Consider the following 12,230-nt stretch of genomic DNA (forward strand, 5'->3'; position numbering starts at 1 on the left):
ATGGGTAGGGCCTAAAATGGGTTTGGGTTAGTCTTTTGCAAATATTGACAAGTTTGGGCAAAATTCTAAGCCCAGATTTCTGGCGAGCTTGGGCAATTATAAAGTATGTTAATATCATGCTTAGGTCCAACCAAACCCCGCCTAACCCGGCCCATGAATATCTCTATTTTTTTCTCATCCTTTGTTACTCGAGTTTAACGCTTTTATCTGTTGTGGTAATTTTTGTTATTTTTTAGTCTAATTTAATATATGTATTTATAAAAGTTATATATATTCGTACCCAAAAGTAATATTTGAATGTTAATACTTGATTTGATGAAAGTTAATTACTAATATTATTAGGTTTTAATTTTCATGATTCTGTTAATAGAATAATTTTAGTGTTAATTCTGAATTTGTTTAATTTTGCGATTAATTTGTTCAATACAATCCAATAGATGTGATTTAATTCCGATTTTAAGATTGATTTGATGAAAGTTAATTGCTAATATTATTAGGTAATTATAAATTTTCATCAAATCAACTTTAAAATCTGAATTAGATACTGAAATATTATCTTTAGGTACTAAAATGTATAATTTTTGTCAAATACAAGTATCACATTAGAAAAAAAAAAGCATCTAACTTATGCATTAAGCCTTTTTTTTTAACTTTAACCCCAACTACGTTAAGCTCCAATTAAATATAAAGTTAAGTCGGATCGAACTTTAAACTCAAAACAAACTCTAATAATATTGTTTTCTCTAGAATTAAGATGTTTAATTAATTCTTTATATTTAATTTGTTTTATTTTTCATTTAATAAAAATAGTTGAAAATCTTTAAATATTTTAAAAAGTTATTTTTTTTAAAAAATTGATGAATTGAAATTTTCCTCTTAAATAATTAATTAAAATTGGAAACGCAAAACAAAGTGATACCAACTTAATTGGGACAAAAACTCATATTCTTTCCAAATTAATACAGCATAAATTGTAGTGTACAAATCTATTATATAAAAGCGAAATATAAGGGAGTCAATAGAGGTGCTTATGGGCCGGATTGGGTTAGGTTTGAGTCGATTCTAAGCATGATATTAACATACTTTATATTTGTTCAAGTTCGGCCCAACCCGAAATCTGGGCCTAAAATTTTGCTTAAACCTGTCCATTTTTACAAAAGATTAACTTAAGCCCATTTAAGACCCGCCCATATTATTTTTTAAATTAGAAAATATTTTATTTTATTTTAATATTTAATAATTTTATTCATCTGTTATTTATTGAAATTTTTTATATAGTTATCTTAACATTATTTTAATATTTACATTAGAGTACCACTATATATTTAGTATAAGTTTATTTTTTTAATGTGATCTAAATTACAATAAAAATAGAAAAATTCAAATTCAAATTAAAATAAAAATTAATATATGATAAAATTATATTTTAACCCCTAAAAAATTATATCTAATCTCTTTAAAAATGATAAAATCATAAATTAATACATGATAAAATTATATTTTAACCTCTAAAAAAAATATACTTTAATTGCAATCCCCCTACTGTTTAAAAAATATTTAAAAAATTACTTTTATTAAAAACTTACCATTTATTTTAAAAATAATTAATTAGTTTCATTAAAAACGTTTTCCATTATTGTTCAAGAACTCCATTTTATTTTAAAAATATATTTTATAAGTTATTTTCACCATCATAGTAAATATTATTTAATTTAATAATATTTAATTCAATTTTTTAAAAAAATCAAAATATGACCATTGTTATTTTTTCAAAATTAAACCATTATCATCATAATCCAATCCTTCTGCATTGTAATACTTTTTTTAGAAATTGAATATTAATCTTGTAATATTAAAGTTCATCATTTGCCAAATAGTTAATAACATAACATAAAACTTCAAAAAAGTCTTAACAGTTATGTTTTTTTTAATACAATTTCCTACTTTTAAGTTGGAATTGTTCATTGGTTTTGTGCCATGTATTAATGCAAGTTATGCTTTATATATGATTAGAACATTAGCTATACAACATACATCTAAAACACTAAACTCTACCAACCTTCATCTCTTTCGTAACGGCACCTGGGGCTACTGCACGTTCTGCATTGCGCGGTTTTCGTGCGGTGGGTCAGCATAAACCTGTCCTTGCTCTCTCACATCTCTAAACATGGAAAGAAACGAACTAAGACCTTCAGACGAAGCACCTCCCAAGATCCATAATAATAATGAACTGAATGAACTCATAGTTCTGGGATTAGGTCCAGCTTCAGCTTGCTGTAGATCGGGTTGTGCTGGAATCTGCATCGGGTTTCCGTTCTGGCTTATGTTTTCATTTTCCGACTGTCTTCGAGGCCCAGCAGCTTCTCCAGCTCCATTGGCTGGTACTTCTTGGTCAGATCCAGGTCTAAAACCTGGCATAGAGGTCGGATCGGGTCGAACTGGGCCAGGATTCCTGGTGTTTAGTCTTGTAATGTGTAAAGTAGATGCAAGTATAGTTGAAGATGTGATATGGAAATCCGGATGTTGCTGAAGCTGAGACCGCCGGTTTTGCATAAACCTTTGAAGGGTGGGTACCTAGAAGCATCGTATAAGTGCCAACAAATGTAACATTTTAGAATTGTGTAACATTATCATACTTATATCGAACATGATCTTAGATAGTAATAACAGTGTTATAACCTATACATTATGGACAGTTTCATTTTCGGCATGCGGTATTTGTCATGTCATTAATTTTTTGAACTTAAAATTGTAAAACTAAATTAATTACAAACATATTTTCCCGATATTCGTTCAAACTCATTAAACTCCAAAACAAAAGGAAAAAGAACTCTATTCAGAAAACCAAAACATGAATTTTCCGAACAAATATAAATGCATGTTGTGGCTCTGCAAATGCAAAAGATACATTGTTTATTTCCTTCGCTCTTCCTCTCCCTCTTTAGTCTTTTCGTTAGCTGCTACACCCTCAAGACTCAAATCCAAGCTTTCTAACTCCTCTTCATTCTATTTCACCACACTCACCTCACTACCAATGATCTCTTTACGACCACCAGTGTTTCTCTTTCATATACCACCCTCTTAACTCTCTCAAACTTACTGGTTTCATTCACACAAGCACAGTACACAACCTAGAGAGCCGCTTTGTTTTTCTATGATTTGCTGAAATTGTTTTTTTAGGTTTTTGGTGTGGATTCTTTGTGGGTGAAATAGGGTTCTATTTGGTGTCTCGGGTTGTGCATTTATTGGAGAGGCTGTTTCGCATTTGTTGCATCAAACTGTTGTTTCCTTTCATGAACTATTTGTTAAAATGTTCATTTATGGTTTCAATCCATATTTGTTATTCATCAGTCAATTAAATGATATTAGAGAGAATGCTATAACCTATGTTGCTCCGACTCTTCATTTTTTCTAAAATATCCATGTCCAAGATACATTCAGATATGGATATGGGTGTGTAATTCTCAAAGTACATGAAAAATTTACAAAAACTGAGTACACCCATGTCATACATGTCTGTGTCTGACACTCACTCCCCAAGTTTAAGTAAGATAGGTTACAATCACTCCTAATCATAACCATTTTCACGATGCCGGAATGTGAAATTTGTACTTCTTGGTTGTTCCATCTTAATCAAAATCTAGTTTTCTGCCAGTATAATGACACCTTATGTGATTTTCTTAAACATATAATTATATTACATGCATTAATTAAACACAATATTTAAGGTTCTATACTTTTTCACATTATTTTATAGGTGATAAAGGGTTTGAGCCTTTTATGTGTGTTTCTCAGTTTCCTTGTTTATCTTTCCTTCTTATGTTAATAAATTTATTAAAGTGAACTTTAAAATTATTTAAAAGTTAAAACAAATAGGTCAACAATTACTAAATTATAAATCCACATGAAATGACAAAAGAAATTTAATTAACTGGAATTTTATTTTATAATTCGAAACCTATGTGAATAAGAGGTTAAAAGATAAGGCTGTGAATATTAGTAGCATAACAAGAGATCCAAATCATTGTACAGTAAATGAAATTGTCAGGCTGTTCGATAATCATTACCTCAAAACGATTCCAGAAGTAAAGAATAAGGTGCTGCATAAATGCTGCAGTAGTCGAGAGAGCCAAATACGAAAACCCTGGAGAATTTAGAAATATAGACTAGAGACAAATAAAATAAATTCCAGTAAAGCGATATTTTGAAAAGTATTGGATGATACCATAAGCATAGCAGAAGAAATAAATGTGAAAGACCAGAAAGTAGAGCAAAAAGAAGCGAGGAAAAAACTTCATTGATATTGGAGTCCTAACACTGCAATTTAGAGACAGAAGCAATCATATTAAATAGTTATTGCATTAGAAAGTAAAAAAGTAAATGTGTTTTGATGCATAGGCTTACATTGTACATATTAACCCAAACCCAATCAAAAAGCAAAATATAAAAATAAAAAGACACCACGATCATCTCATCTAGGTGAGGTGACTCCCAACATATGGTAGAAAGATTGAGCATGCCATTTTGCTCAAGTTTATGCTTGCCTGTACCCACCACCTATCCTATGTTACTCAGACTCGGGTGTGAATGTTGGATATGAGTATGTTTTGGTACATGGATATGTTTAACTTCTCTAAAGCTTTTCTGCATATTTGGAAGGTCTTTAGAGGGTTATACTCATTTACGAAAATGCGTCGGACATGAGTACTTCAAGAAAAATGAAGAGTTGTAGCAACATAGCACCTATCTACCTACATGCCTACCCAAATTTTACTAATCGAGAGAGAGAGAGAGAGAGAGAGAGAGAGAGAGAGAGAGAGAGACCTGATTAGTATAAATAATTCACATAACCAGACCAGAATTAGAACCATGAAAGCCAATAGCTGATCATCATAGAACTCGAACAGAAAAAATAGGATGCCAATCATAATCTGCAAAAAACAATGGCATGTTCTGTAAGAGGCTAGTGGCAACTCTTGGAAATTCAAATGAAAATTTAAGATATGTTTTATGATCAGAAAAGGCTTTTAAGAGTACTTATTTTGAGATATGATTTATGCCTACCGGTACAAATACAAGTGATTCAATCACATGCACGAATATCAACTGAAATGTTGGAAGCCTATGTCGAGCATGGTGTTGAAGCTGCACTGCAATAATTTGAGAAAAGGATATCCAATCATATTTGTAGATTGTAGGAATAATGGTGCATTACAGCAATAAGAAAGTACTGCCACTCCTATAGTTGCAGGATTCATCCATCAATAAAATCTGATTGAGAGATTCCTTCATTGAACTCTAGGCAAAAAAGCAAAAAATATTCTAGAGAGTCTAACCACAATTGAAGTTTCATCTTAAAGGATTTTGATAAGGGTGAGAAATTAGCATCCATTTTTTAATCATGAATTTCTTCAAAAATATATGCAATAGACACAATTCTATAGATAGACAAATTTCAAGATGCTTGCACCATGTCACATATCCTACCAAGAAAATGGAATTTAACAAACCTGTGAACTTCAACATGCGAGTCTGAGTTTCCCTCAATGTAAATGATACTGACATGGTGGTTGTGAAAAATACGAACAAAGACATCATGAGCACACCACATTTGGTGACAAGATACTCTGCAATGAAACCAGATAAAAAATACATAACTCACAGGAAAATTTCATAAACTTGTGTCAACACAAGATAAAGAAATGAAATAGGACAATCATATATATTATCATTTTTCTCACCATTTATATCTCTTTCTTTCTTATTCTTGTTATTTCTATCTTTATTTTTGTGTTTTTTCAAGTATATGCTCTAAATTATGTTAGCATCTTTAAGTGCAGATGGGAAAATACTTAAAAACCACACCCATTGGAGATGGAGTAGTAACTAACTGCAAAATAAATAGGGTCAAATTACATGCACAAGTGATATTGTAGCGTGGTATGGCCAAACTTGTGTAATAAAAGATTATAATGTAATAAAAGAAGTTAAAACTATAAACCTCCAACTCTAGCAGAACCATCTGGTAATTCTCGTGCATAAGTGAGATTATAGAACTCCTTTGTCTGAAAATTATAAAGATAACCTGAAATACAGTTCCAAACATGTGTACAGAATAAAGAGCAACAAATAAGCCCAAAACTCACAATGCAAAAAAGATCAACCAAAATGCATCAATATGATCCAATTAATGCACAAAACCAACCATCATAATGCATATTCCAAATTTAGCCTTTGTTTTTGTAGACTTGTGAGAATCAGATTGTGGTTATCAGAAGGTTCGTTTTTCGCTGAGAATTATATTGCAGGCTAACAAAAATTTAGGGAAAAATAGGCATACTGCATAGTTTAGCCTGTGAAGCGGATCAGTTTAGCCGAACTGAAGTCCTACCATGATGTTTGTTCCATTGCTAGCTCATCAAATCTCGAAATACTTGGAAACTAGCATTATTTAATTATTGTGAACCGGCATTCCTTGAATTCTTATCAATAGTTCTGATTATTGATTTACAGTCTCTCCTATTTTGATGTTGAATGTTGATCATCATTTAAAGTTGGTGACAATCATTCACCGCTTCTTTCCAAAAATAGAATAGGCTACATACAAGATACGCCAAAATCAGCCAAAGCTCAATTTAAGTAGAAGGTGACTGAAAGTATTAAGGTACAACAAAAGCCAACATTAAGAAGGATCTGCGGAGATTTTGGCTTATCATCACAAGATGACCACTTTCAGCACTAATATTCACTTACACAAGAGATACTAAATTAGTGAATATATTAAAATGATTTCCACTAAAGATTGTATTCATATAGAAGTTAAAACTGGAGCAGGACATAGTACTTGGCTTTTCATCAACAAAATTTGAATTAGATCACTGTGTTATTTGGCAAACAGGAAGAAGTATAATTTGCCATGTTAAGTGACTAATAAAATGATAACTGTGCATGAAAAGGTAATACAATCATAAAATGAAATCAGCAAAGACATCCAAGGAACTATATCAAATGTTGTAAAACAAAGTATTACCTTTACCAGGCTGATGCAATAAACTATTCATCAAAATAGTGTCATACCCAACAAATCTATTGATTAGAAGTTGCTGCCACCTGCAAATATGACAGCATTCATTGGTATATGGCTTCTTTATTTTGTTTGGTCACAGCATTCAGATCAAGAACAAGTTGATAAAGCTGATGAGATGATACACTCTTAAGAAAAGATGAAGATGGGAGAAGCACATGGTAACATTCAGTAAATATAACCTGTTCCCAAAACAAGGATGTCGGGCTGATATGCTAATATTAACAGTACGTATGTTGTGCCGTGACTTAGCCGCGTCAGGCAGCAAGAAGTAACCCTGCAACAGTAGCACTTTTTATAAACAAAAGATACAAAGCTTTGAATGCAGCAAAGATTCACCAAGACAGTAGCTGAAAAATAAGCAAGAGAGAAAATACCTTTTCCATAGTATAGAGATAAGTCGGTTCAAATGCTTTACTTCTTCTCTCAAGCCAATGCACTGCAATCAACAGGACAAAATTTTATAAAAATTATAAGGAAGTATTGCACATCCTAAGACACCCAAAAAATACCAACTTAGATATAACATATTGTGTGTGTCTGTGCGCTGTGGGAAAGCAATTAAGTAAAATATTATTCAGTTCAGCTTGCACTCAGAACATAGGCTTACTAATTATTGGCAGCACACAGGCAAAGAAGATTGTTATATAATGAGTACCAAATTAATCTAGAATTGCATACATGGCAGCAGCTATTGTGATTTTGATACTCACGCTCAATGAAGCAAGAAACAGAACCATTTACAAGAAAGAACCAAACTCTTTCCACATTAAGAAACCCATGGATTCATTATTAAATATCTTTGAATAACCCTAATTTGCAGCAGGAGAACAAAGATGATCAGACAGAAGGATGTGATTTACCTGCATATGAGTTGAGCCTATCCAAGTGAAGTATACGCAACCATTTAGGAACATCAAGATTTAAATGTAAACCTGTTATATTCTGCACTTAAGAAGTTCAAACTCAGCAAAGAGAAGTCACGTAATGAGGACATGGTCATTTCCTTATTCACTCACCCACAACTTCTGGAAACTTCCAAAGATCCGAATGCCATGTCTCCAAACAAATTATAAACGTCTGTACCACTTTTTACCAAAGTGCACAAAAGCTGCTTTAAATGTCTGTTTTGCTGATAAATAGAAACCATTACGTGTCTCCTCTTTCTCGATTTTAAGAGCTGCGTCTTCAATAGTTGGCTTAGAACTTTCACCATTGGTAGAGCATTCTGCTTGCTTCTCAATAAATTCATCATCAGTCTTCCAGAACTTCAATGCCAATTTTCCCTTCCTAGCACCAGAACCAAACCAGTTCAACCAAAACTCGGCATCCAAGAACATCAACCCATCATCATCAGCATTTGCAACTTCTATGTTTTCAGTTACAGTTTCCATGTCAAGATTATTTACAACAGGGGGTTCAGACTCATTTTGTGACCACAAGCCAGCACTGGTTATCTACAACAAAGGACAAATTTGAAGTCTAAGGCATAATAGTTTGCTATTAAACAAAATCTCATTATCTTAAAACCTTATGTAGCATTAGTACGATAAAAACAAAATCGAATTGCCTACCTTAATCTGAAAAAGTTGGACTTCATTTGATTCAACTCCAGAAAGCTCACTCGAACATCCAGGCTTCATATGCAAAAAAAGCAACATAATCATTCAAGTCTTCCATAAATGTTTAGAAAAGCAGTTTAAAGAAGAGGAACTGAATAGAAGAAGAAAAAACAAAATCACATTCTGCCATCCTATTCCATTGACATCCTAAGTTCAATTCTTAAGTAAATAACAATATGCTGCACTGTGATATCAACAATTAAACAGTTCTGCCAAGTTATTGTCACAAACAATGAACCATCTCTAACTATTTCCATTATTAAAAAAAAAAAAAACTTTAAAGGGTGTTTTAATCATGGCAACCATCAATAATGCAAAGCAATTTCTCAAACTTTGATTATGGAAGAAAGTAAATCTGCTACTCAAGTTGAACATAGAAACGACGTCTCATGAATTGAAATTGTGAACAATACTAAACCAGGATGAAACTATTAACAAATATATATATATATATATATATATAAGAAAAGTCGATCAAAGCTAAACCAGTTTCAATACTATAAAAAACCCAAAAAGGATTTGATGAAACGTACATCAACTAAGCAATTACAATCCAATTAAACAATTTCCAAGGAAACCTAAAATCAGAAACCCCAACCCCAAATCAACACAAAATAAAAAAAATAAAAAAAAAAGCGGGTGAGAGTTGAAATACCTGTTGAACATAATTAGCGTGCATAACAACAAGAATACAAAAGGAAGTAATGGCAATAAAGAGATAGATATACTCCAAAGCTACTCTCACTCTTGGTGTTAATATCTGAGAAAATCTCTCTTGAACCCTTATAAACGTTTGCTCTGGATCCATATCTCTCTCTTTCTTTTCCTCTATTCCACAATTTTCAGATGAATCGAGCTATCATTGTTTTGCTTTTTTTTTTCTTGAAGAATTTCCTTTTTCTGGGTGTTGTTCATCTCAAACTGGTTGTCGGGTATTGAAAATGTTTTTCTGGGCTCATGACTTTGACTGGCAATCCCATTTTTTTAATCATTTCCTTTTTGGAATTTCTTGATGAAATGGACCAACAACTAAGGATGAACATTAGAAAACGACAACACTGGCACATATGGGTATTGCTGGTTGGGCTTGGAGCTAAGATCAAATTGGAGCATAAAAGTGTCGTACCAGATGAGAAGTCTGGTGTAAATAAAAGGTTAAATTCTGATATTAGTCCCTGTACTTTGCAAAAGTCATGAATTTAAATATTGTATTTTAATTTGGTCATGTTTAGTCCTTGTACTTTTAAAATTTCAGTTATCACCAAATGATGACTATTAAATTCATTAAGTTCTACTATTTCCAAAATTTGATGCACCAAAATTATTATATGTGTAATGTCATGTCAGCTTGTTATTTTCACATATTACTCACTAAAAATCTAGTTATGGATTACCGAATGTCATTTCCGTAAAGAATGAAATCTCGAAATTCAAAAAGTATTGAAGAACATATACCAAATCTACAACTGTTCGCATAGTATAGGACTAGTAATTGAATTTAACCAAACAAATTTAATTATCATTGTTTGGGTAAAGACTAAAATTTTAGAACTCAAAAAAGTAAATGGACTAAAACTGACTAATTTGAAAAGTACAGGGACTAGAATTGGTCTAATTAAAGTATAGGGACTAAATCTACAACTTCAGCAAAGAACTAGAATCTAACCTAAATAACTATTAAAAGCGATTATATGCAGTTTGGGTTAATTTACTCACAAGTCCCCTAACCATGCTTCATAATTTAAATTGGTCTTAAGCCGCAAAATATTCTAGTTGAGTCTTTAAAGTAGTGATATTTTATCAATTAGGTATTTTCATTAGCCTAACGTCAGGCGTAAAATATCTGCTCGATTTTAACGTGGTCGTGGAGTGCATTTAAAATATGTGGATAAAATTCTAATCACATATATACTACTGTATGGACAATTAGGATGATAAATTTTAAAAAAGAGACAGTGTGATTAAAATTTAAGAAAGTTATTTCATTTTCCCTGATACATTACATTCATGCAATCAAAGTGATAAGCACAAATGCGTTTAAATGTTGGTACACATATTTTAAATATATTTTCAACATTTGGTTTGAGTTAAATTTAATATTCAAGTTGGTGGTTAAGTTGACAAAATGATCTGATTGGCGTAACACCGATAATTCCTCAATTAGAGTATTGGCGAAGCCAAAACAATTTTTTAGGGGCGAATAAAATTTTAATTTTTATAGTCTATATCTTTATAATTATTAAATGATTAAATCAAAATTTTATAATTTTAGGGAGCGCTAAAATGCAATTTTACATTTACTAATTTAAATTTTTAAAAAATTTAAAAGGCTTAATTAGTAATTTTTTATTTTAAGGGGGCTGGGGCTGCCAACCCACTAGATTCGCCTCTAATTGTAATTTGAGCCTAATTTAGAATCTAAACCATAGTTTAGGACGTTGGTACAACTAACCTCTTTTAAGATATATGTTTAATCAAATTATAAAACTGGTCACTTATGTTTAAATACGTTTACATTTTAATCACTAAACTTTAAAAAATTATTATATTATCGCTAACATTATCAATTTATCATATTATGGTTACTCAGCTGTTAATTCGCTGATGTAATACGTTAAATTCAATTGTTCTTTTACACATGGATGGCATGTAGATTAAATGGCTGGTTTAATGTTTTTTTAAAGAAAAATCATGTTTGACAAGCTATTGAATTGGAGAGAAAAACAACTAATCCTTCAAATTTTTTTCAGCAAGTTTAACTTTCGTTTCAATCGGTTTTTTAGTCGATTCAGTAGATTTTCGGTCTAATCAATTCAAAGTCATCTGCCGGACGATTTTCCAACTAATTCTCATTCCAACTAGTCCGACCAAACGCTCTGATTCGATTCAAACAACATTGGATTTTTGTATCTATAGCAGCTCATCTTGATTTAAGACTAGTTCAAATTCCTCGCATATACTTAAAAAAAAAGAATAAGAAATAATTGCATACCCAATACAAATATTAAAGAATACATATATTTAGGGTGTGTTTGGACAGTACAAAGTAATTAGATGAAAGTATAATTATTAGGGTAATAATTACATCCTCTTGCAATTACAAGGGTTTTTAATTCTCTAGACGTCCATCTATTTGATCTTATAAATTGTAATTACTGAACTACATAATTTTAAATCTTAAAAAAATATTAATTATTATAAAAATTATACATAATACTTCAGAATAAAAATTTCTGTAAACAAGTAACAAAACCTAAAACTAAACTATTGTATGTAGTATGTTAGGCCAAGAAAATATTCGACAATACTATAACTAATAAAGTTAACAAGAAAAATAAGTATCTCATACAATTTTATCTAATTACTCTAGTATTTCATATTTGTTAGGCTATTCCTTCTTTAACATTAAACATACACTCTTTGTCATCATCGATTGGTCGTTGGCAAAGTATAAATAAGTTTTTTGAAGGGTTACAATACAATCACGTTGATTGATTGACCAAGTATCAACAATTAATAATAAA

General features: G+C 31.2%; 1 protein-coding gene across 2 annotated transcripts; it reads right to left on the reverse strand.

Moving 5' to 3' along the window:
- Window positions 1-1,865: 1,865 nt before the first annotated feature.
- Window positions 1,866-9,781, reverse strand: LOC107942785 (membralin-like protein At1g60995). Of its 2 annotated transcripts, none has more exons than XM_041090974.1 (14): window positions 9,362-9,781; window positions 8,659-8,721; window positions 8,104-8,541; window positions 7,948-8,029; window positions 7,462-7,523; window positions 7,267-7,361; window positions 7,031-7,110; window positions 6,002-6,085; window positions 5,511-5,627; window positions 5,065-5,150; window positions 4,825-4,931; window positions 4,226-4,317; window positions 4,068-4,111; window positions 1,866-2,574 (listed from the first exon to the last, which is right to left on the reverse strand). In XM_041090974.1, exons 5-14 carry the CDS (start codon window positions 7,468-7,470, stop codon window positions 2,089-2,091), a joined length of 1,200 nt encoding a protein of 399 aa, XP_040946908.1. In that variant the 5' UTR covers window positions 7,471-7,523; window positions 7,948-8,029; window positions 8,104-8,541; window positions 8,659-8,721; window positions 9,362-9,781; the 3' UTR covers window positions 1,866-2,088. The 2 variants fall into 2 exon arrangements, with proteins under 2 accessions (XP_040946908.1, XP_040946907.1); XM_041090973.1 differs by having other exon boundaries at window positions 4,068-4,144.
- Between the last annotated feature and the right edge of the window lie 2,449 nt (window positions 9,782-12,230).

This window comes from Gossypium hirsutum, chromosome D04 (assembly GCF_007990345.1).
Source record: "Gossypium hirsutum isolate 1008001.06 chromosome D04, Gossypium_hirsutum_v2.1, whole genome shotgun sequence".
NCBI classification, from domain to species: domain Eukaryota; kingdom Viridiplantae; phylum Streptophyta; class Magnoliopsida; order Malvales; family Malvaceae; genus Gossypium; species Gossypium hirsutum.